Source organism: Saccopteryx leptura, chromosome 6 (genome assembly GCF_036850995.1).
Source record: "Saccopteryx leptura isolate mSacLep1 chromosome 6, mSacLep1_pri_phased_curated, whole genome shotgun sequence".
Classification (NCBI taxonomy): domain Eukaryota; kingdom Metazoa; phylum Chordata; class Mammalia; order Chiroptera; family Emballonuridae; genus Saccopteryx; species Saccopteryx leptura.
The window spans coordinates 104,258,058-104,284,988 of record NC_089508.1 but is presented as its reverse complement, the minus strand read 5'-3'; the positions used below and the strand labels follow the sequence as shown (position 1 = coordinate 104,284,988).

The window sequence follows — 26,931 nt, the reverse complement described above, 5'->3', positions numbered from 1 at the left end:
TTATCATCAAATGCAAAATGAATGTTGTCTTGGCTAGGAAGCATCTTTAAATAATAATTTATATTTTTGTATTAGCATTTGAGCTGCTGTAGATATTATTCAGTTTTCTTTTTCCAGATGTTTGAACTGTAGTTGTTAACCTTTTATTTTCTCTTGCTGAGTACAATTAAAGAAGATGCTAATATGTATGGCATTCTCTAGCCCACAGTTGGCACAGTTAGAAGTACTTCCTTTGCCGGGACAGCCAATCTACTTTCTCTAAAGAACCTTCTTGCTCTTCTGCAATTGAGTCTCAGAGACTGTGTCAGGACTGTGGTTACAAATACTTGAATGATAACAAAGATATAAAATGTTTTTTGTTTGTTTTTTTTGTATTTTTCAGAAGCTGGAAACGGGGAGAGACAGTCAGACAGACTCCCGCATGCGCCCTACCGGGATCCACCTGGCACGCCCACCAGGGGCTACGCTCTGCCCACCAGGGGGCGATGCTCTGCCCCTCCGGGGTGTCGCTCTGCCCTGCGACCAGAGCCACTCTAGCGCCTGGGGCAGAGGCCAAGGAGCCATCCCCAGTGCCTGGGCCATCTTTGCTCCAATGGAGCCTTGGCTGTGGGAGGGGAAGAGATAGACAGAGAGGAAGGAGGGGGGGGTGGAGAAGCAAATGGGCGCTTCTCCTATGTGCCCTGGCCGGGAATTGAACCCAGGTCCCCCGCACGCCAGGCCAACGCTCTACCGCTGAGCCAACCGGCCAGGGCTGATATAAAATGTTTTGACATACTTTTTATTTTGTTTTCCTCCATCAACCACAAATTTTTGTATATTTCTGGTGGAGAACTTACATTATTTCATTATCTAACAATAATTCTTCAGGACCAAAATAGTATATAAACCAGTGTGAAATTATTCCAGGGGGTGCCCCTTAACCAATCTTCAGAAAGTAATTAAAAACAGAAATACAGAAATTTAAATGTAAATCCTGATCTGATTTTTTTTTCTAAATCTAATTCATAACATTCTTTTTTAAACCTAAGCTCTCCTTTAGTATGAGATATGACTCTACTCTCTATTCCGTGGTTGAAGGTATTAAGGGAACGAAAAACCACATGATTGAAATCTGACATTTCATTGAGATCTATAGTGTCTTTTATTTCACCCACACAAATCTCTGACTACTCCATCCATCAAATAGAAAAACAGTTACATATGAGTGCCCTTCTTCCCCATCATTAAAACAATACATACATTATTTAAACTGTTCTGCTAAGGTGATGGTCATATCTATATCTTCTACAAGAGGTTTGTTCTACTAGTAAATAATCCTTGCCAAAACAATTAGTTCCCTAGTTATGCTGGGGAGACAGGCAGTCACACAACTGTTCTGCCTGGTCTTTTCTGGTCCACTCCATCAGAGAACCACGGGTGTTACAATCTTGAAACGTACTGGAAGTTCTTTCTTGGTCTTCCTCAAAGGGTCTGCCCATGGGATTGTCTTTCTGTTTGGGGCTTCAATGTTCAAGAGCAATACAAAATATTTCTCAACACCCAGAAATAGTGCAGGCTCAGTTAAATAGATATAGGAGGGTTCATAGAATATAGCCAAATTCAAAACTAACCTATGAACACCATACTTCTGTTATTACCTCTCTTTAGGGCATTATCTTATAGAATATTATTTCTATTCTCCCAAGACTTAGACAAAATAATTACACTCACATATCATTTATTTACAAACATGTGGGTACTTATTATGCTTATATTATCCAACTCACAAAATTTCATTTATTTTAATATTCAAGCCTAATTATGGATAAAAATCATCCTTCAATCACTTTATAACTATTAATACTTATTTATCAATAATGGTATCTTTTACCAATGTCAGTTATATAACATACAATATCCATCTGTAGCTATCACGTGCTCACAAGAATACAAATATTAACTTTAAAGCTCTTCCACATATAAGGTTTGATTTGATTGCTTTGCTTTAATGCCTGTGAGGTGAGTAAAGTCATTACTATGAAGCATGCAAAATGATATGGCAATTTTATATACAATTATATAAGCATTATTTACAGAATGAAAAAAAAAACACCTTAAACCCTTCTGCTAAGGGCACACAAATAATTGAAGCACTCCATTCATAAATCTGCACCTGAGGGAAAATCAGTCTACTAGTTAATTTTAAGAGTTACAAAGACATTTGTTACCATTTTGTTTTTTTTATTAACTTTGAGAAAGTAAAATATGAGTATTCTATCTGGTCTCTAAATTGGGAAAGTCAAAATAAATACCACTCTTTTTTTTTTTCATATTAAGGATATCATGAATTTGGAACAATAATGCCTTAAGAGAGCTTTCATATCAGGAACCAAATCGTGTTTAGTCATGTGCACTATATTTAGGAAAGATCCCACAAAATGACCTAAAGTTCTTGAATCTTTACTTAGCTTGTCATAAAAAGCACTATGGCTTATCTTGACCCCGTGCCCCCTGCTCCTCATCTGATTAATAAAAGTCAAAGGAGAAGAAAGTGAACTAAAATACTTTGACTCAGTCTCACCCAGTGCATTTACTTCACAGTTCTACAGTTGCAGGTCTGACATCAGTTGAACCCTTAGACTTTCCTGATTAAGATGCCTCTGTTGTGAATTCATCTACAGGTTCACCAGGGTTACAATAAGGGTCACAGTCAGTAGTCAAGTTTCCATGTAAATGACGTGAATGGTGGCCCTAGCACTGCATGGACAATATCTTGGCAATTGTTATTAAAGAACTCAGTAAACTTTCTAAATTCTCCCAAGAGAATATATAGCTAATAAGATATATGTGGCAAAACATATTGCAGTCCACAGAATAGGTACCAAAAATTAAGGAGTCCATCTTCAATGCCTACATCCAACTCTCTATCCCAAGGGCTCCTTAATATGTTCTCTCATAAACATCACTGAGGGCACAGGTAGTAGGAAAGCTTGGCACCTGGTATAGAGAAGTCACAGGCATTTCCTGAGCCCCGCCCTGGTATTCAGAACTGACCTCTCCTTTACCTTCCAGAGGCCATCAAACCCTAATCCTGTTCACTCCAAATATAAAGCCTTTCCTTTTATTACCATTGTCTTTAGAAAACGACACCATCATTTATGGTATTATAATCTAGTGTAAAGTATCCTACATTCAAATCCTACAGTGAATTCTGTGTTCTTACCAAGTGTTTGATCTATTTTTGGTAATAATAATTCAAATTGAATATTGGATTACTTAACCAGCCATATAAGCTTGAGTTGGTTATTTAAATTTTCTAAGTCTTAGTTTACTCAATTTTAAGATGTGCACAATTATAGCACCATTCTCATAGATATATAATTTGAGTGTTTAATGATATAGGAAGAGAACTTAACAATACATGGAATATCATACATACTAAAAATTCAATAAAATTAAGCTAAAATCAATCTGAATTAGGCTCTAATTAAAACACACCTACCTACAAACACACGACACACATGCATAAACACACACACACCCCTCACTAGGTATTTGGATTAGAAATGCAATTTTATAATTAAACCCTATCTGATCTGATTAACCAATGTCACCCTAATGAACTTAATAAAAAAAATTTTAAACATACACACAAAGAAAGAAATGAAAATTTATACATAAAATCAAAATATTTAAAAGTAGGAAAGTGGTTAAAAATATTATGATATACCCATGGTATGGAAAGGTATACAATCATTAAAAATAATGAAAACTTGTTCTTTTGTAACATACACATGATTATAAGATATTAATTTTTAAAAAGCTGATTGCTAAAGGGCATATAATTGATAATGTTTGATCCCATGAACCTGAGACATGTCCTCTAACAACATTGAAAACAAAAACTTCCCAGTCACACTACCTTGTCTTCCACCCACCTCCTACCCCAAATATCCAGACTCTTGTACATTTTATCAGTCTTTAGGTTTGTCTTCTGTACCTAAAACCTCACTACAACTGTTTCAATGGGCAAAGTCTTTGGCATCCCTTCATTATTTATCCTACTAAAGTATTTACTTTTAACTATCTTGACATTCTTAATGCACTTTCCTTAAGCAAAGTCAAATCCTGTGGTTTTCTATCACCCTTCTGTCTACTCTTTCCTCATCCTCCACTTGCATCTGAACTGACGAAATACACTGGGGTTGCCGGTCCTCAACCCTCTTCTCTCATTGCTCCACATCATTTCTATGGGTCTGAAGCTCACTGCAATGTGAACTCTCATTCATCTGAATATAGTGATTAGTAATTCCCAGCCCTAGTCTCAGATCTAGATTTGACCTTATTCTAGAGAATTAAGATTCAGGTTTCCAACAGCTTGTGGCAATCTTGAAGCTTCACTCCTTTGTAGCCCCACAGTATACTTGACCAGTGTGATGTCTCTCACTTTATGAGGCCCACTGGCTCCTCTTTACCCAAATGATTACAAGCTAGTTAAGGACAGTGGCCATGCACCTGCTACAGTGAATTCTGTGTTCTTATCAAGTATTCGATATATTTTTGGTAACGATAATAAACTGTGAGGACAGAAACCATGTTGGCCACAAAGGTTTTTATCTGATATTTGCAAGTGAAGAAGGATAACAGAGAGGAAGGAAAGAATTCATTCCATTTCTCTTGATTCTACCATGGACCCTCCTGAAGGAAACTATAGAAACCATATTATCCTTGCAGACCCCTGAGATATTGCTGATAAGGTACAGATGTGGGTTTATGAGCTCAAGGTGTCCCATGCGAGAAGGAAAGATAACTAATTAGATAGCTTAGAGAAGGCCCTTCTTGTTAATACTACTTGCCACACCCTTCCTGCCCATACTTCTGTGTTTCATTTAGAGGAGTACATGCAGCTCCTCTACTCCATAGGCACTGTTGTCAGAATCAAATCATAAGAAGCTCTAGTTTCTTTGAGAATCCCAAGGTTATCAGTGCAACCATGCGCGGACGCCTCACTGCTGTGAAAGCATCCCTGTGACCTATACTTCTCCTTCAATTCAAAGGCTATGAACATATTCCAATGTAGACAGCCTATTTGGAAGTTTTTACTTTAATGAAGATGATTTTTTTTCTCTTCAGTTTTCACCTTTTTATCTTTTCAATACTCTGAAGCCACACAGAATATATCTATTTCCCTTTTTGCATGAGACCTTCAAATATAAAGGACAATAAGGCCCCTTTTAAGACAAGTGTTTCCCAAACTAAACTACACCACGCCCTTTGCCACTCCTCATGTAACATGATTTCTAGTTCACGCACCAGTCTAGTTATTTCACTCCAAGTAACATCCAGCTGTCTATGTTCCCCGTAAAATGGGTTGTTGTCTACGTCAGGTGTGACCAACCAAAACTGCAGAACAGCTTAGCAGCCTCGTTCTAGATCCACTACTCTCTCAATGAGGCTTAATGTCAAACTGGCATTTGCATACACATTTACCCTATGTTCAGTTCCACTCATAAGTTTTGTTTTAAATTAGTTAAAAATTCTTGTGGCTCCTAAGTTACCCTGTCTCTTGAGGACTTTGGATTCAAGATTACTGGAAAGAATTCAGAGGATAGTAATCTGGGGCAAATCTTTAACCATTTGTTCCATTGACTAAGTCAGTATACTGATTGCTTCAGAGTATAAATAGTAGTCATTCTGAATCACATTAGAAGGTACCGTATTTTTTGCTTCATAAGATGCATTTTTCCCCCCAACCATGAAGGGGAAAATGCCCATGCGTCTTATGGAGCGAAAAATATGATATTTTATTAAATATTTTGGTTTTTAACACACCATTTGGTTCATAATATTTTTTTTCTTATTTTCCTTCTTAAAACCTTAGGTGTGTCTAATGGTCAGGTGCATCTTATAGAGCAAAAAATATGATGTGTGTGTGTGTGTGTATATATATATATATATACACGCAAACACACAAAAGGAGATTCTAAACAAAGAGGGTATAGAAAAGAGGAAAATAAAAATTTGAAGCTCTAGAAAGTAAAACCCTTTCTAGAGCCTTGTAACTAATCTGCAAAAGCAATTCAAAATTTTAAATGCATAATAGAATAGCATCCCCCAAGGTGTATTTTAAGAAACATCCATTACATGAGATCTTCAAAGATATTAGTGGAGAACTTAGAAACATCAGAATAAATAAAAATAAACACGAGAAGTCTTTTTAGGGCCTTAAATTTGCAAATGTAAACTGTGATATCTCAGATCTAATCAAACATCAAATTTTCTCCAAAGGTTGTTACAAATCAAAGATTATCGGACTTCTTCCTGCAGATTCTAATTTGGGAGGTACAGAGAGAGGCCCGGGCATGTGTCCTCTGAACCAACATCTTGGGAGATGCTAATGCTACTGGCCAAGGAACCACTTTGAAGAACCACTGGGATCTGACCATGGAGAATCTGATGAGTTCTCCCTAGAGTGTGTGCTTTCCAGAGTAATATGCTAAATTCAGTACTACTTTTGGCTATCTAAAAAACAAAATTATCACAGAAGTCATTTTTTTAACTCAGTGAACAGGAATCTGGAGTTTATCTTTATTTTTCTTAACAAAAAAAAAAAAAAAGAGAGAGAGAGAGAGAAGAAAAAGACCATAATAATTTTTTCAAACAAACTGCCTAAATATTCCTAACATGTGTGCTTCTCTAATTCCAGGTTCAAAATGTATCTTCCACAGTTAAAGAACGCTTTGGATATGGCAACATCTACCGCAGAAGCAGACACAGGTAGAAAGATCATCCGTGGATGTGTGGAACTCACAGCAAAGGCTTCAGGCAAACAGTTCTGAGTAAGTGAGAGGCCGCGTTTGGCACAAAACTGCTCTTGGACAAGTACTTGCAGGTCTATCCTACTCATTTATGTGTCATGAAGTTCACAGGCCAAATTAAATTATTATTTGTCTCCTTTTACTTAAAATATACTTTAACATTTCATCCTGAGAAAGTTTGTAATTTGGGGGAGAGACAAACATTAAGATCGAAAGCACTTACAAATGCAAACTCAAGCAAACAACTAAAATTTGGCAACACATAAAAATGTGACATTACTTTCACAAACTTTTGCTCTTTCTAAAGCAATATATAGTCCAAAGACACACATGGATATTCACTTACAAACGCAGCACACACACCACCATTCTGGGAACAGCCAGCTACTATACATTGAGCATCAACCGAACAGTGCAATTCACCTCAAACATTACAAATAATACTTCACCTCCCTTTCTCATTAATAGTCTCTCAAGAGATGGCTTTCTAAAAAGAAAAAGAATGGATTCATAAGAATTTCAGAATTCCAAGATAAAATAACAACAGCCATATACATAGCTGAAATTTAAAAAATTAATAAAAGACTAAACATATGGACATTTCTTAGTAAAATATAAACAAGCTTCTCTTTCTTATAAAGGTACCTGCAAAATGTGACTTCCCAAATGTGCTTCAAATACTTCAATGGCCAGTGCACTGGGGCTTCTCCTTCGTTGTGCACCTATAACTTAGAGAAAAAAAAAAGAAAGAAAGAAAGAAAGGAAAAATGAAAAAGAAACAGAAGAGAAGAAAAGAAAGAAAAAATTAAGTTGGAGCTCTCATTCACACCTTCAGCTCAATACCTCTTTAATTGCATCACTAGCTAGTTACTACATAAACCAGGGGTCCCCAAACTACGGCCCGCGGGCCACATGCGGCCCCCAGAGGCCATTTATCTGGCCCCCGCTGCACTTCCGGAAGGGGCACCTCTTTCATCGGTGGTCAGTGAGAGGAGCACATTGACCATCTCATAAGCCAAAAGCAGGCCCATAGTTCCCATTGAAATACTGGTCAGTTTGTTGATTTAAATTTACTTGTTCTTTATTTTAAATATTATAAAATAAGATATGTGCAGTGTGCATAGGGATTTGTTCATAGTTTTTTTTTATAGTCCGGCCCTCCAAAGGTCTGAGGGACAGTGAACTGGCCCCCTGTGTGAAAAGTTTGGGGACCCCTGACATAAACAAACCTCAAAGGAGCACAACCCAGTGTTCATTTGGTTCTGAGGTGCCTGAGAAACTAGGTTGAATTTTCAAATCAAACAATAGCAAACAACACCCAGACGTTTCAGAAAATTTTTCATTTTGGACTGTTTTTCCTATACTGGCACAAAACCATGAGTGTTCACATTCCTTTAAAATAAATGAGTAACTTATTTTTTAAATTTAGGTACTTTTAAAGCATACACATTCTGCCTTTTCCTCCCAGAGAAAATCTAAGCTTTTCATATTCTGTAAGCTAAAAAAAAAAAGGAAACAGGATTTTTTAATGTTCTAATGCAACAACTTTATCACAATTTGATATGCACAACATACTGAAGAAGAGATTCTCACTAAATGCTGTTGACACTGGTGTTATGTGTCTCATGATGGCTGTTTTCTTTTCTTTTTTTTAATTTTACTGAGCACTCACATGTGGGTGTTCCTATAGGACTGCTCAGAAGCCCAGGTGATGTTGCCCAGGCTGTCCCTTAGCGGGCCAGGAACTGTTTCCATAGGGTCCTCCCGTGCCCGCTCCCAGGCACCCTGCAGGGTGAGCCCTGCTCATGCTGGCACACTGTGCCGTCCGCAGCACCTGCACTCAGGGAGCCCTGCTCCATAACAAAGTGAGCTTAATGAAGGATGTTTGTGCGAGCCACAATGGGGGTCTTCTCTAGACATGCTTTTCTGTATGGGGTCACAATCTGATTTTAATTCTGTTCTGAGTATATCCACCCACCGCCTTTTCTAAGTTTTCAAACATAAAAATCTGTTGGGCTTTCAGTAATTTATGAAAAAAATTATTCAGATCTTTTTCATATTTCCAACATGTAAATTCCCCATGTCATCCCACTTTCTTGAAAATTTTATTACAAACCTCTGCACTCTCAATCCTAGACACTAGGAATTGAAGAGAAAATAAAAAGCCTCTACTTTCTTCTAAAAAACACTTCCAGCTAGTTGACAAGAAAATTTCAGCAAAACGCTACGGGGATAATTCTGCTTCATTTTAGTTACTAAGTCGTTGGTTGGATCTTTCGCGTAATAGGGATTATAACATAAATGTACTGTGATTACTGTGCTGTGCCCGAGGGCAGTCACCCTGCCACAGCCAGTGAGTGCCCACGGGGTCTGGGCACTTTGAAAACTGCCTGAGTGCTCCGTATCGTTATTATTGGCAAGAAGAAAAAAAAGAGGCATTTTATTTCAATGGCAAAGTTTATAAAATATAATTGAAGAGTGATTATTAGCAAAGAATATTCCAGCTGGCAGGGATCGGAGAGATCCCTATTTCAACTTCCTCATTTGGTTCAGAAGGAAAACACACAACTAATAATATTAAAACAGAAAAATCCGGTTTTTATCCTAAGAATAATCTCTTTTTTATAAGCACAGACACAAGATTTTTAAATTTTTAATATTCAGATATACTTAAGATGGTACTACTCAGTGTGTGTATGTGTGTGTGTGTGTGAGAGAGAGAGAGAGAGAGAGAGAAAATATGTGTGTTTCTGATTAATTTTCTATTCTAACATGCACATTACTCCCTTCAAAACTCCTTTGGCATTTTTGATAATGCAGCTGTCTTGCTGAATACTGTTTTCAGTTTCTAGAGTGTTAATTGCACATTATGGTAGCTTGGTGTGAATGATCCCACATGAATAAAATCTGCAGCCTTTTTTTTTTAAAGATTGTTGGAGGGGGGTGAGAAGGAGAGGGAGGAGTTGAAAAACTTCAAAAGTGTCTACTCTGTTTTTCAGGCAGTAATTGGGATTCAGAAACCTCCATATTACATATTAACAGTTCATAATTTGGGGGCATTTCAGGACTTCCAATTACAAAGTTCAAAACAAACCACTGCCCCTCACACACAAAAAATGGACTAACTTTAGAGAACAGGGACTTTTCTACAAAGAACTGGATCAAGAGGGGTTCAGGGGAGCAACAGTCACCAGCTATAGAAGACCCTAAAACATAACAGGCAATGTAAGGAGTGTGTTTATTCACTACAAGATCCAAGAGGCATGTTCTAGTAACGTCAGGTGGAGTGCAACCGACTTCTAGAAGCACAGCGGACTTCAGGAGGGTGCTCCAGGGGTCATCCCAACCTGGCCACTTACGGCCTCTCTTTCCCTCCTCTTTCTCCACTAGGACGCAGGCTCTCCTCTAAGTAAACACTGCAAATACAGAAATATTTAGGGATTTTATTCAAGAAAACTTAGTCAACCCGAGGACCCTAAATATCTTCACCAGGTCCTACATCCATGAGTTGTACTCGTATAGTTATTCCTTTTTGTCCTTCAAATCTTCCAGAAATCTGAGTGTGCATCTCAGTACATGCTAGCTCAATACACAGCTATCTTGTCAGTGGTGTAATGCTATTCTCTTCCATAGCATTTTTATGGCAGTGGAATTTCTCCTGATTTATATGTTTTGCACTTACACAGGTGATGTGGGGTTGTAATGACAGTTCCTAATTTTACAACCAACATAAATATGTTAAACAGGAGGCCATTATGTCCCCGGGAGAAGACCAGCTCTGACTCTAGCATTATTGGTAACTGAATAGATGTTTAAAATATACTTCTTACTTTGTACCTTTTATCCTATTGCATTTAGCATTTTGAGATTCAGACAATAATCTAAGTCAGAAGCAGTGTAAATACAGTTATTTCATTTCTCCAAGTTAATCTCATTGTGTTTATACAGTATCATTAATAAATAAACAAAAACTAGGGAGGCATTTTCCTTGATACATCCATTATCCTCAGAAAAGTAACACATTGCTTATGAAGTGCTCACAGGTCTTTAGATTTTGGAAATTGACCATTCTAAAACCATTTGGTATTCTGCAATATGCACATTTATTACTGCTGAATAGGTCACTGTTCCAGCCGATTTAATGATACATTTCACTTATTTGTTTGTCCAATTAAAATATACTACTTTTTGAAATTTAAAGAATACCAACTAAATTAACCAAAAAGAAGATACACAGTGCATTGCTAAATAAATGAAACATGTAATTGCTTATGTGTGAAAACTATATCCCTACTCACTGAGAGTAAGATGCGAGAGTTTTAGAAGTTGAAAGCTTATACAAACAGCTTTCTTTTAAATGAAAAGAAATCAAGCCATTTTAAGCAACTTAAAACAAACCTAGTCCCAGCATATAATTATCAACAAATACCACAAAACTATTATGTTTTGCAATGGTTAAAAATAAAACATCCAGAGTTTTAAAAGATTTTAAACAGAAGAGATATATAGGGAGCAGGACTCTTAAAAATCAAATAAAGAAACTCTGAGTACCTCAGAAATCTAAAATGATACGAGGAAGCATTAGGACTCTACATTCGGAAAGGCTCATGAAAAAAGTAGAAGCCACAAAAGGAAGCCATAATCTGAGCCATGTATGTAAAAAATTAGTTTTGTCTCTCAACAATAGCGGCAAAAATGTTCTCATCTAGAATCTTCGGCATAACCTTGTAAGGCAGTCTTTGAGAATTCAGTGAAGTAAAAGACAATCCCTCTTTTGAGAAATACATCCCACGCCCTCAGTCATATTCCTAACCCCCTCGGTCATATTCCTAACCCATGCTTGTCACCTTTGGGGAGGTACAAACACCAGGAAGGCTGAGGATTACCACTCAGTGGGAGTTTGACCTATTCAACCAAAAGGTCAGCTTGCCACAGAAGAACCCATTACAAAACAGAAACCAGACAGCTCAGTGGACACACAGAAAATGAAAGGGGGAAAAGTCAGGAGCCCTACTGGCCTTGGGTCCTGCATTGCCCTTTTCCTTCCTAGCCCTCCCCACCCCCATGTCCAGAGAAAGTGGAGCTGCCCAGCTCCTCACCTGCACAGTACACAATGGGAAGGCAATCTGGACAGGAGAGAGAAAGGGGCTCATTATTTTAAGGATCATTTGAAGAAGATATTTAAAAGTGAAGATGAGTATGACACTGTGAAGATTTCCAGTTTATTGTTTGATTAGAAAAAAAGCAGTCATTGGCAGACAAAGAAGACCATTTTAGAGACGTTTCTCATTGGCCCCCACAACCTCCCGCCACCACGAGGAGCAATATGTCAGCTTTGGTAAAAAGTCACCTTAAAGTTCCAACTGGAATATTTGGTTCGTGCTGCCTGCCACTTGCACATCCAATAAGCAGAGACAGGGATTGAATCTTTAAAAGCATTTTATTCAGACAGCCAGTGATCTGAAAAGGCAGCAGACTTCAGGTCCAAAGAACTGCCTTAATATCCTGTTTGAGGCCTCTTTTACAGGGGTCAGAGGCTGCTAGTAATGTTCAAGGGGCAAAGTCCATGCAGTTAGTCACTGAGACGAGAGGGTAGAGAAGTGTTCTGTTCTTGAGATAACTGAACTGTCTCCTTTCTCCTTCGGGTTCCTCCCCAGTGTTGCCCAGGGCTGGGCTCTTCCGGGATGCTTCCCAGGCCTCCTGCAAAGATAAACTTCTTGCCACATTTCAAAGGGGAAGGCCAGGCAGCCATTAAGAGGAACTAGAGAGCAAATATACCAATTAACTATTTCCTAGCCCTTACATTATTTCCTACTGATTATAACTAAAAGCAACTATTACTAAAGCCAAATTTCTGACCCTTGAGTTCCCCTATAAGTTCTGCAGGTAGTACTTCAAGCATATCCACCTAGTGAAAAGGCAAGCTTCATGCCAGGATAGCTACTCTCTGAATCTGTCGGCCAGGGGCAAGGTGCTTTTCCCACACAAAGCTTGGGGGAAAGGCAACATGCTTAAGGGCATCTGGGACATCAGTCCCAAGGTTTCAGCACTTGGGCTAGCAAAGTCAGGGACTGGGAAAGAGTGGAGGCTAGAATGTTTAATGAGTCTTCCCATGGCTACCGAAGGAAAGAAAGGGCTTTTCCTTGAAGAATCTCAATTAGCCGCCCTCACTGTAGGGAAAAGAAGTGAGGGAGGGTCTTCCCAGGAGGCTTAGAAGTTTATAAAGGGTGTGTGTGTGTGTGTGTGTGTGTGTGTGTGTGTGTGTGTGTTTCCCTTGAAAATAAAATTTATGTTTTCATTTTCTGCGGGCCCAAATCTTCATTCTGAAATGTGTCCTCACACCTCTGATTATTGCTCCAAGTCACCATTGGCGTTTTCAGTGCTAAGCTTCTTCTCACTGTGTGTGCATGCCTTAGGTTTTGGGGACAGCTCGGGTTGGGATGGGATGAGGCACTGGGAAGCACAGCGCTGGGGACCAGCTTCTGCCACACAGCAGCACTCTAATGCGACCCTGTGACCCTGTGGTTGTAAGCACAACACGTGGTCTCCACTCAGGACATTATGTGAATATCTGAGGGCAAAAGATTACAATACTTTTTCCATGTACTTTCAGTTAGTATTTTTGCATTTAAAATAGCGAGTAACTGATGACCAGAGGAGAGAAATGGGGATGAACTTTGCTTATCAGGCATTTGAATCCCTGATTAACAATAAACACAAAAAAGTAAACCCCTGTGTCAGCAGTAGTACACTTTGAGTTGATTTTAAAATTCATATTTAGAAATTTAAAAATAAAAAAAGATCCTAATTCATATTCCAGAACCCATTAACAATTATGTTACCAATGTAGACAAAAAGAGATATTTAATCCAATAAAATAATTCAACTCTAAGAATTCTTATGCCAATTCAAAAATTCTTTGATGCAACGCATATTTAAATTTCTTCCACAATGTAAGTGTGAATTGAATACGTTAGGGGAAAGTATTAGAGATGGTGTGACTGTGAGAGTATTAATATTTACAAATGAATTGCTGAATTTGGAGAAAATAAACCATGATGCTTTGCTCAACAAAGCATCTCTGTGGCTTCAACTAGTAAGAATTAAGAGGAAGACATACAACATTTGAAAGATCTGCTTAGTCAAGGGTGTGTTTATCATGCACTTATCTTTTGAAGAACTAAATAGTATTCATTCATATGGTTTCTGAAAACTTTCTATTATTTTCTACAGGAAAATGGCAGTCTTCTACTAGAGAAATAGCACCCAAGTATTACTGCAGTAGTGCTGACAATGTTTTCTTGTATATGGTCAGCAACAAGTTATAGGGACTTCTTTTTAATACAAAGTTTCTATTTTATTACAATTTTAAATTTTTATTATTTCTTAAGTAAGATGAGGGGAGACGGTAAGACAGACCTCTCATGCACCTTGAATGGGATACACCCAGAAACCCCCATCTGAAGCTGATGCTTGAATATACCGAGGTAATTTTAGCACCTAAGGCTGATGCATAGACCAACTGAGCTATCCTCAGCATCTGGGGCCCATGCTCAAACCATTCAAGCCCCTGGCTGCAAGATGGGAAGAGAGAGAGAAGAGGGAGAGAGAGGGAAGAGAAGCAGATATTCGCTTCTCTCATGTGCCCTGACCAGGAATCGAACACAGGACATTCATATGCTGGGCCGACACTCTATCCACTGAGAAAACTGTCCAGGGCCACAAAGTTTTCATTTTAAAAACTCACTGTGCCAATGAAGAAAGAGTTTCTAGCTACCAACGTAGATTATTTCTTCATCAGTAGTTGGCAAACAGGGAAATATCCCCTCTCTGACAATCTGATAGTTCCTATAGAAACTATTATATGTCCCTCATATGGGCAATATACAGGATAATTAACATCTTCATGAGAAAACACAAAGTTTTCCTTGACAATGACGTTTGTAAGGTAGCGGGTGAAGCTGCGGTTTGGCGTGACAGCACCTGAGGGAATGATGAAGTTTTAACAGTCAACATCTCTGCTGATGAAAACACAGGAAAATGCAGGCCTGCCCCACAGCTGAGCCGGAAGCTGGCTGGTGGCATACCTGAGGGATCCTCAGGAGAGGCGGGGCGGGCTGGGGGTGGGCGTGCCACGGACTGCCTGACAGACCAGACCAGGGCATGTGTACTTTCCTGAGAACTTCAAAGTAACAGTAACAAATCCAAAGAGGACTTTTTAAAAAATGTTAGGCATTAATCATCTTAATTTTAATTTCTTAATAATTTCAAAATAACAATGTATTTGAAAAAGGGGACCTTCAAAGGACTGAAGTCCAACAACAATTCCAATTCTCTTCCCAATGAGTTCCTTGGCTCACTAGTAACTATGTAGATACTACAGGGATTGCTTTAGGACACATGGTTTAGAATAACTTTCGTTTATTTTCTACAGTGGAGAGAATGAGTATTTCCTCTTTTTAACAAAGTAAATGAAAAGGTTAAAATAATTGAGCCTGATTAACTTCTGTTTTTGAATTCCAGCAGAGTTATGGGATATGATGAATTGTACCCTACTCAATCAGGAGGAGTTTTTAGAGTGAGGCAGTTATAAAGCGACTTTAGGATGAAGAATGTAGAATAGGAGAATCTTCAAGTGGCAGTCTTGATTTTTATCTAACATGAACTCAGCAAGAAGACATAAACTAATTAATTCTGGCTTCAGGGCTACAGCAACAAACAATTATACTGAGCCATACTATGTGGCGGGCACTCGGCTGGGTACAGGGAACAAAAAGATGACCACGACGCAGTCTGCTGAGGGAGGCAGTCAGTGTGAGAGGAGGTTCCGTGGGCCCAGAGACACGCAGCACAGCTGCTGGCCGAGCCCAAGCCTGGACACACGTCTGCTGTGGGAAAGTGCTCTGTGTCCTGAGCCTGGACGGTTTGTGGCTAGAGTTTTGGGCTTCTTCTCTTGTTATGTTACTGTCATTGTTGTTCTTACTATAATCTTCTTCCAGGAATCACTTTCCTCTCCATCTGCCCTGTGTATGTTAGATAGGAATACCGCATGTTCTCACGAATTACGTGCACAGTTCATAAGGAGACACTAAGTGCTCTTTGACCTTAGCTCTCAAAGAGTCAAAGAGAGAGAACACATCAAATTTGGGATTTGAATGAGCACTAAATTTGCAAAGATTAATAATTGACCTTTTTTTGGTAGAAATGACCTACCCATTAATATGCTGAAAATATTTTGCAAAGTTTAATTTTTTTTTTTTTGTGACAGAGAGGGACAGAGAGAGGGACAGATAGGGACAGACAGACCAGAAGGGAGAGAAATGAGAAGCATCAGCTTGTAGTTTCAGCACCTTAGTTTCTCATTGATAGCTTTCTCATATGTGCCTTGACCAGGGGGCTACAGCAGATCAAGTGACCCCTTGCTGAAGCCAGCGACCTTGGGCTCAAGCTGGTGAGCCTTGCTCAAACCAGACGAGCTTGTGCTCAAGATGGCGACCTCGGGGTTTTCAACCTGGGTCCTCTGCATCCCAGTTTGATGCTCCATCCACTGCGCTACCACCTGGTCAGGCGCAAAGTTTAAATTTTTAATGGGGGTTAGATTTGCTATGTTTCCTCACTCCCCCCCCCCAAATTATACATTCATTTTGTAAACTGTCTTAAAAGCCTTTTAGTTGAGTGCTGCCGCCCTGCTCTCAGCCTGTGGCCCCGCGGCACACGGACAGTTCCTGGCATGACTCCACCTAGTAGGAAGGAGCAGGAGCTCGGCACTGAACCAGCAGGGAGCCACGCAGCACTCCCTAGGAAAAGGACGAGGTCCACATCTGTTATCTTGATTTTTTTTTCCAAGTATGATTCCAAAGCTTCATGTTATGACATTTGTAACATCTGCTACAAATACTGAAGTAAGTCAGCCACAACCTTATTACTTCCAGTCTAATGCTCCATCCATCTCTGAGCTTTCCTGGGCCACTGATACACAGAGAGCTGAGAAAGTTGGGTGTGCAGAAGCAGCACATGTTTCTGTGGGAGAAAGAGGTTTATTGCCTCCGCCCTCTTCCTTTCCTGTTCATCCATTCATATATTCAGTTATACTCATTCTCTCTTTCTCTCTCTCTCTCTCTCTCTCTCTCTCTCTCTCTCTCTTCCTCCCTTCCATGCCCACTTCCTTTTGGGCCACATAAATGCTTGGCAGTGTTTATTGATTTTCTTTCTGGCAAAAAAAAAATAGTCAACATAAACAGTTTTATGAAGCAGTGGGGTATTGGCCCCCAAAATACCATGCTCTGCTTATAACAGCACCTGCTTGAAAAGTCACTCAGATGAGCTTCCAAGCACAACTGTCTCAGACTATGGTATTATATTTATGCATCCAAAATTTAGTGAACATATAAAAGATATTAGCCTCATTGACCTAGGTGCTAGAGTGCTAAGCCAGGCTCCCAATTCCATTTCTAGATGCCTTTTTTTTAATGTCTGTAGAAGAAAGCTAAAAGCATCCATGAAAAAATATTTGCTGAGTCTCTACTCTGTCCTGGGCACTGTGTCAGAGAATATAAACATGAAATGACACCATACTAACTCTCCAGAGATCAGAGTCTCTGAAGACAATAACACAAGAGAAGGAGCTCAAAACTGTAGCCGCAGACCACCCAGACTCAGGACACAGAGCACCTTCCCACAGCAGACGCATGTCCAGGCTCAGGCTCGGCCAGCATCTGTGCTCTGTGTCTCTGGGGCCCACGAAACCTCCTCTCACACTGACTGCCTCCCTCAGCAAACTGCATCATGGTCGTCTTTGTGCTCCCCCACCCCCCAAAAAAATGAGAGAGATCAAATGAGTAAAATTCAATCAATGTGCAAATATCAACTCTCAACTCTAGGATGAGGGCAGAGAGCGTGGAGGCAGGGAAAACCTCAGGATAGGGTTCTATTAGAACTGGGACTGGAGGCCCTGGCCGGTTGGCTCAGCGGTAGAGCGTCAGCCTGGCGTGCGGGGGACCGTGGCTCGATTCCCGGCCAGGGAACATAGGAGAAGCGCCCATTTGCTTCTCCACCCCCACCCCCTCCTTCCTCTCTGTCTCTCTCTTCCCCTCCCGCAGCCAAGGCTCTATTGGAGCAAAGATGGCCCGGGCGCTGGGGATGGCTCCTTGGCCTCTGCCCCAGGCGCTAGAGTGGCTCTGGTCGCAGCAGAGCGACACCCCAGAGGGGCAGAGCATCACCCCCTGGTGGGCGTGCCGGGTGGATCCCGGTCGGGCGCATGTGGGAGTCTGTCTGACTGTCTCTCCCCGTTTCCAGCTTCAGAAAAATACAAAAAAAAAAAAGAACTGGGACTGGAGAGAGAGCTCACACAGTGAACTCCAGCAGCCAGGACCCTGGGATCCACTGGTGAGATGTGAAGGCAAGGACAAATGCACGCTAACACTGCTGCAGGTGCAGGGCCCAGCTTCATCATCTTGCCCACTCCAACTTGCTTTTCCTTAAGATGCAACAGCAGTGAAATGCCACACTCCTACAGGTGCTTTCGGGATGGGTTCCCTATGAATACAGCATCATGGTGCTTAATACTACATTTTGACAGTTTCTGCTTATACTTAGGAGGACCAGGGTGTAGGCTCTGTCTGAAAACACGAACTTGACAATTCAGGCTCTTCACAGCTTGGGCACTGCTGCTTGCATCAAAGCCCCTGAAGTGTGTATGTACATCACAGCACCCAGCTTGGCACTGTGCAACATGACAAATGGACTGTCACACCACCTCAGAGTTAGGAAGAAGACGATTGTGACTCAGGTTCCTTACTGTAGGACACAGGACTCCCTCCCAAGGCACTGCTTGCCCTTCGCTTGCAGGGAGATTCAGTGTGAGGAGGCTCACTGTTGGGAGGCAGTTACAAACAGAGAAAGGGATTTGGGTTCTAGAGTCAGAACAACCAAGTTTTAAATCTTCCATTTATCTCTAATTAGCTGGGTGGTCCTGGAATGATTAGGCTTGATGGGCCTCAATTTCTCATTCTGTCCAAAGGGTTAACATCTCATGGAACTGTTGTGAGGACATGTGACATTCCCTGCTGGCTTTGATTTTTATTCCACAGCTTATTCATATATCGTCTCTCTCCCCCACTAGCACGATACCTTCAGAAGCGGGAGAAATTGCTTTGTGTGCTGTGGAAACCCTGGCAGTTATAACAGTGCCCATAACACAGAGGTGTACAGTATATGTTCGTGAGTAAAGACACACTCTGGAGCACAGTGCCAGGCCCAGGGAGCTGCTCAGCACAGCAGCTCTTTCCTTCTTGTTATGAAAAGCAGAGGCCCTGGCCAGTTGGCTCAGTTAAGAGCGTCATCCCAAAATAACAAGGTGTGGGTTCGATCCTCAGTCAGGGCACAAACGGGAAGCAACCAATGAATGCACAACTCAGTGGAACAACAAATGCTTCCCTCTCTCTCTCAAAAAAAAAAAAAAAATCAATAAAAGTTAAGCCCTGGCCGGAGAATCTGGAGCACTGCTATCATCCCGGAGAGCACATGTTGCTGGTTCGATTCTCTGGTCAGGGCACATACAGGAGCAACTTAATGTTTCTCTCTCTCTCTCTTTCTCTCTTTCTTCCTGCCCCCTCTCAAAAAAAAAAAGAAAACAAAAAGAAAAAAGCAGCAGCTGGGCTTAAGAAGACTTTTCTAAGTCATTATCTTTATCCCAAGTTTAATATAAATATTAGGACATTTTGGCCCAAATATTAGGATTATTTAAAAATTATTTCCTAAAATATTAGGGATTTTGTTGTTGTTCTGTATGGTATCCCCGTTTCTGCCTTTCCTATGGCCTGATGTCAAATCTACAGTGTTTCCCCAAGTCCTGCAAGCCAACAGCAATCAGGATCTCAAACCAGTGCAAACCTTTCACACATACTTGGGCAGAGAACCAGCAATTCACTAAGTTTCAGCAACTGCCCACTGAATTTTCTTTTGAAGGATTCACTTCCAGCAGTAATTGGCATGCATTTTAAGGTGCTGAATGCCTCAGACATAACTTGATCAGGTAAATGTACACAGCTACCACCACTGGAAAGTAACCCACCACCTTCCTTCTGACTTCATATAAACAAAGCACATTCACTGAGCAATGTTAACTGAATGGGAACTAGGTCTTGCTATATCAGCAAATCAAGATCTGGCAGCACCATTGCCATCTGCCTCCTGGGGACCCACAGAGGCTGTGGTGTAGACAGAGTTAGAAACTAAGTAACATCCCTGGCCAGGTAACTCAGTTGGTTAGAGACTTATCCCATACACCAAGGTTGTGGGTTTGATCCCCGGTTAGGAAATATACAAGACTCAACCAATGAATGCATAAATAAGTGGAAAACAAATCAATCTCTCTCTCTCTCTCTCTCTCTCTCTCTCTCTTTTCTCTCTCTCATTTCCTTTCCTTTCCATAATCAGTCAATAAATAGAAATTTAAAAAAAGAAACTAAATAAGAAAGATGAGTACTACTTGGGAAGTCGAGATTAGTAAACAAGCTGACAAGAATTAAGAACACAAAATATAAAGGGTGTGGCAAAAGTAGGTTTACAGATCTGAATATGCAAAAGACAGCTTATTCTTGTATTATTATTTATGGATGACTGTATTATTTTCCATACAAACAACAGAAATCTCCTTTAGTCCCACCCTGCATACTCTGACACTCAACCACCACCATCACCTCCATAAAATGTATGAAGAAAGAAGTGGGACTGAACAAATGATTCTGTGAATGAATGAGTGAGTAATCAAATGAATGAATGCAAGAGAGTCAGTCAAGAGAAAATACACGATGAAAGCAGACACTTGTATTCCATGTGGGACTGCGAGACTGAAAGCAGCAGCCAGTTAGTTGGTTTATTCACAAAAAATTGCTTTGTGGAATTATACACTGCTCCTCCCCTTCTAAATGCAGACAGAGAGAGGAAAGGAAAAAGAGATAATGAAGGTTTGCAAATGAAGTGGGTACAACTGTGCAATCAATCAACATTTTCTGAAAAAGAATCTGCATCACTTGCCAAAAATCTGAACTGAATAACTGAACCAGCATTCTGATGAGAATGGACTTTGCCACTAGGCAGTCATTTATTATTTTCTTCCAGCTGTCTTGCTTCTCTTTTCCAGGAAGCCACTGGTCTCCTCAGTTTAGTGGGTTCAGGCATGGGAATTAATGTAACCATGGTCAAATGCATGATCCATGTTTATTCTTTTTATAAAACATTACTGAGTGTTTACTCTGTGCCAGTTATTATGCTAGTGAGAAGGGATGTGATTTAATCATGTGTCTAAATGATCATGGAGGGTCTAGTAAGTACCAGGCACTCTGCTCATGATAGCCAAAGAAGAAGGAACAAGGCAGACAAATGTGCCTGCACGGTACTGACATTCTGGTGGGGAAGTCAGACAACATCAGAGGTGATAATGCACACACACCTAGATGTAGCACATAGCATGAAGAAAAATAAAGAAGTGAGAATAATTTCTGCAGAAGATAGAAAAATTAGAGAAGACCTCTCCAACCATGTGTCTGAGTAGAGATACGAATAAAGGGAAGGAGTGATGCGATGTCCAGGTGAAGGGAAGAGAAAGTACAAAGGCTCTGAGATGGGAAAACTTATCAGGTTCAATAAATGACAAGGACCAGTATCCTCAAGGGAGCTAGAGACTGGGGAAGCTAGAGCATGGGGAGAGAAAATATAAGCTTATTAAATAATGGTTTGCTTGGAGGATCTCTGGAAAGGAAGCATCTAACTCCAGTGAAATTTAAAATGTAAGAGAGAAGAGGGAATTTGAGCTAGAAATGGGTAGAAATTATCCAGGCAAACAAGCCAGACTGGAGGGGGTGAGGGGCATGACTAAGGTAGAGAGAAGAGCACATACAATTGGACAAAGCCAGCAGGACATGAGAGTCCCACATGTAGAGGAAGAAATGTCAGAAGACATGCAGGCTAAATCACAAATGGCTTCACAACCACTGCAAAGGAGGTCAGTTTGCACACAGTAACTGATTTATTTGAAGAATGAGAGAGGAAGGGGCATGAACATATTTGTTATATCAACAGGGTAGTGGTGCACAGAGTTGAGTTGCATTTGGAGAAAAGATGAAAACATGGCTATTGTACAGTCTAAGGCAAAACATGATGATGAGTTAATCCTAGTAAATAAGTTAGAAATACTGTAGAGAGTTTAGTTCTAAAGGTATTTAGGATGTAAGATTGAAAGAGTTTTGTGACTGCCTGTTAAAGGGAACAAAAGAGTGTTTCTAAGTGTTTGGATGTACAAACCATATAGATGGCTCAGTCATTCCCTGCAAAAGGATATTTAGAAGGGAAGAAGGTATCAAGGCCAAGACGGGATGTTGAACTGGAGGAGTCTTTAGGAGAGGCCCATTGAGATAAGAAGTCACATAGACCTGAGGCTCTGGGTTGAGGTGTGGCAGAGATGACAGCTTGGCTGCAAGTCAATTACACACAGGTGAGCGTAGAAGCCTAAGAGGGCAGAGTGAGAGGAGGGCTGGGAGCCTGCATTCCTAGAGAGGAAGGGAGCCAGCGAAGGGCCTGAGAACACATAGCTGGGGGGGGAGTTGAACACAGAGGCAATGGTGCCCTACAAGCGGAAGAGTAGAACATTTGAAGGAGAGAGTCATCACCTGTGTCAAATGTCACGGGAGAGCACTGACAACATGAGGTAGGGACACTGCTATCCACTGTGGAGTGAATGAGAGGTGACAACCATGAGCTACACACTTGAAATCCCTTTTCTAGAAAAGTGGGAGTGAAAGTGGGAGTGAAGTAAGGGAGAGCCAGGGACAAAACCTGGGCAAGAAAGAGAAGTGGGACCCCCCCACCCCATGAGAAGAGAGATTTCTAAAATTGACTTGAGGACGTTTATGCCCTCAGAGGTAAAAGCAAGAAACAGCCATGAGATATAAAAAGATAGAAAACCTTCAAAAAAAGCTACAAAATTTCCCAGAGTTTAGGTAAAGCTGAGATATAGGTAATGCATACATTTTTTTAAAATGTAGTATTTTACAAAACATATATAAAATAAAATTTAATATTTTACTCTAACCTGAATCTACAAAGATGATGCTCCAGGGTGTGGTGGCTGATCTAGCAGAATCTCAGTTTCAGAGGAAGTTCTTCTAGACGATAGTCAAAAACATAGGAGATCCAAGATCCATGTTCAGAAGTATATTTGTACAGGGGGTCCTCAGGTTACGACAGTCTTGACATACTATGTTTCAAGTTTACAATGTTCACTCCCATAAAAACTTAAAAAAATTGAGACATGAGTGTTTTGGCTTACGCCATTAGCATCATACAGTGCTTATGGATGGACTATGTGGGCAAACTAGTTTGGCTGTGCACAGCGGAAGAATACACAGTAATGCAGTATATGAGTGAGGAAGTTGGCATCGCCAGTAGCTTACCTATGCCATTTTGGACTGTTAAAAGCACAAGTGTTCCCTTTGTGTTAGGTTAGGGCAGGGGTCCCCAAACTTTTTACACAGGGGGCCAGTTCACTGTCCCTCAGACCATTGGAGGGCCAGACTATAAAAAAAACTATGAACAAATCCCTATGCACACTGCACAGATTTAATTTTAAAGTAAAAAAAACAAAATGGGAACAAATACAATATTTAAAATAAAGAACAAGTAAATTTAAATCAACCAACTGACCAGTATTTCAATGGGAACTATGCTCCTCTCACTGACCACCAATGAAAGAGGTGCCCCTTCTGGAAGTGCAGCGGGGGCCGGATAAATGGCCTCAGGGGGCCGCATGTGGCCCGCGGGCCGTAGTTTGGGACCCCTGGGTTAGGGTGTATTTCAACTTACACCAAAATTCGGGTTATATCACTGTCGTAGGAATGGAACTGTGTCATAACCTGAGGACTCCCTGTATAGGGAAAGCTGCCTAAATACATCAAAATCAAGCCATTGCTGTCTTCCTGAACCCTCTGTCCTTTCTCCTGTACTGTCCAGTTGGTCCCCAGTATCTCTTTCTTTGTATGTCTTGCCATGGAAAAACTTTTAAATTTTCATAAGTGGAGGAGTTACTGGGACTGCTTCTGGGGTCCCTATCACTCTTGGATAGCAAAAGCAGTTGGTACACTTCTTCCTTATAGTCAAGATCTGTCAAATACTCCCTCTCCCCTGACCCCTTCCCCCTGTAACCACTTCACTTTTGTCTATGTCCATGAGTCTCAGTTTTATATCCCACCTATGTGTGAAATCATATAATTCTTAGCTTTATCTGATTTACTTATTTCACTTAGGATAAGGCCATCCATGTTGTCATAAACAGCAATACGTCATTGTTTCTTGTGGCTGAGTAGCATTCCATTGTATATATGTACCACATCTTCTTTACCCAATTTGCTATCAAAAGACTTTATTTGTTTCCATGTCTTGGCCAGTGTAAATAATGCTGCGATGAACATTGGAGCGTATGTGTCTGTGTACCAATGTTTTGAGTTTTTGGGTTGTTGGGTCATATGGTAGTTCTACTGTTATGTTTTTGAGAAACCACTGTACTTTCTTCCATAGTGGTTGTACCAGTTTACATTCCCATCAGCAACAAATGAGCGTTCCTTTTTCTCCATAGCCTCTCCAATACTTGTTATTTTTTGTCTTGTTGATATGTCCTCATAATTTGACCACAGTTGAGAGTAGGATTCAGCTCTATAGATTCTCTTAAAGAGTCTCTCTGCCTCATATCCTGACCTCGGTGTCTTAGAAAGAACTTCCTCCCTACTTTGTGTCTCCATCAAGTCTAGCTCTGCACCCTGCTGTACTCTTCAGAGGACATTAACGTTTTTATCCAGCTACGTCTGCTAGTGTTTGGGAGTACTTAAAACAATAGAGAGGCAGCTGTTTTTAGCATAGAAACATAATCTTTAGAGATAGAACTTTTATTTCCAGTCTCAGCTCTGTCAGTTACCAGCTGGTGAGCCAGAGTAGGACACAACAGCAGGGTCTTGGTTTCCCCGTCTGTAGAGTGAGCTTCCTTGTCCAAAGAGCTGTGTCAGGAGCTAAATGCCACTGTTTGAGGCAGGTTTCTAACACATACCTAGCAAACAGTAAGAAACAGCACACTTAAATGCAGCCTAGATTTTAAAAAATGTCTGTAAAAAATTAAAAATGGTTGCTTATTAAGTAATGAGAATTAAAACCACTAAGGTGATACAGTGATAAAACTTCTCTGTCATTTCCTAAATTGTGTGTGACCTTAAACCAATTAGAAAAATCTCAGAGAAATATGGTTACCAGAAAGATAAACACACAGGGTAGGGAAAAAATTGTTCTTATGAGAAACAGTACAATAATTAATAAGTAATAATACAAGAATAAACTCTGTGTTTCACATACTCACAACTATAAACCTACTTTGGCCCACCCTGTATTACCACCCACTTCAGCATAGTGTTTAAGAATTAAATAGGAAAATACACATAAAAGGCCTAGCACGGTATTTGACACATATGAGGCGTCCACTAAATGTTAGTTCCCTTCTTTCTGAAAGACTGTGTATTCTAGAAATCATGCAAATTATGAAAGCAAAAACAAAAATCCTTGAAGATTTCATGGAGTAAATCACATGCTGTGACCTTGTTCACGAATAGGAGTAATAAAAGGTTTTGAGGAGGTAGGATGTTTTGGCACGCCTGAAATCCTTAAGACTTCAGTTGAGCTTTGATTCTATAATGTATTGTTGTGAATGTTGGCAATAAATGAAGAAGGGTGGTGTGGTGGTATCGAATCTCACAAACCCGTGAGCACAGACATGGAAAGCATTTGACCACAGTCTACAGACATATTTAAAAATCTACACTTATATTCTCAACTTCTAATATATATATATATATATATATATATATATATATATATATATACACACACACACACACACACATATATACATATACACACATATATACATATACACATATATCTAAATGGCAGATTGGGAAGCCTGACTGAGCTCTGACTGCCTAATGCAGAGACACTTCACTCAAGCCTCACCTGCTACCACCGCGCAAGCTGCCCAGTAAAGGTTATCTCCCATTTTCTTCCAGGAGGGATAAACAGCAGAGGAAACCAGATGGACCCACTGTCTCCTGCCCCTCTCTTCTTTGGTCCTGACTGGTCCTGTCATGTTTATTGTCAGACCTATCTGGACAGCAGTTGTGGTGCTACGTGGCTGCGTGTATCCCACCATCGATCAGTGAGTACCTCCAAAGGGCACCACAGATGGCTGACGGACCTCGATAATAACACGTGGCAGTCTGCCCTGTTTACATGTGTAAGAACTAAAAAGAAAAAAAAGATTTTAAATCTTTTAAAAACCACATTTTGACCAGAGGCTTTTGACAAAGCCCCTCTCTCTCTCTCTCTCTGTCTCTCTGTCTCTCTCACTCTCTCTCTCTCTGTATATATATATCAGTCAGTGAGACTGGCAAGCTTGGATAGAGTCTATTAACAGGGGGAATAAGGTTCATGAATTTCAAGCTTGGAGGGCTCTAATTACCTCATGTGCAAACTTTAACTACAAAACTCAGATAAATTGCTGCACTAAAACCATAGAAGATCCTCCACCTGATTTGTGCCAGGGCATCGAAAGTGCAGTGAGGCTGATCCCAGCAAGGATTTTTTTCAAATCAGTCCCAGGAGGACGGGTCTTGGACCTGTCTCTAATGAGTATGTATGGGTTACTCGGATGTGTTGGTGAAGCTACTCGGTAAATTAGTCAATCTGAAATTTTATTAGCCACGAAGCACTGCAGCAGTCAGCCAGATAGCCCCACAATACTGGGGAATTAAAGTCATCCTAAGCATCTATTAGCCAGGTACCAATAATCTGTTTCAGGCCCTGCCTGGTAGTTGTAACATTAAACCAATCAGCTAACAGTTACAGCTGTCTCTTCAGTATTTTTGTTCGTAGAGGTGTGGCCCCCTCTCTCTGCACCAATTTATACCTAGACGGGGCTCCTATATTTATTCTATCAAAGTGTATGATTTGGATTCAACAACAAAATCAAACATGGAAAAGGTCTGTATAAATAAACCAGGGTGCAAAGCAGCTGAAGCTGAGCTGACGGAATTTAGTGACT

At 40.4% G+C, this 26,931-nt stretch overlaps 1 protein-coding gene across 4 annotated transcripts in view; it reads right to left on the bottom strand.

Moving 5' to 3' along the window:
• The window catches only part of NPAS3 (neuronal PAS domain protein 3), a 923,046-nt gene that overhangs the window by 440,895 nt on the left and 455,220 nt on the right, over positions 1-26,931 (bottom strand). For 3 of the 4 annotated variants that reach the window (XM_066343094.1, XM_066343091.1, XM_066343092.1), the window contains one exon: positions 7,443-7,525. In XM_066343094.1, the coding sequence (XP_066199191.1) occupies positions 7,443-7,525 (83 nt within the window). The remainder of the gene's footprint in view (positions 1-7,442; positions 7,526-26,931) is intronic. The other variant, XM_066343093.1, reaches the window with a different exon arrangement.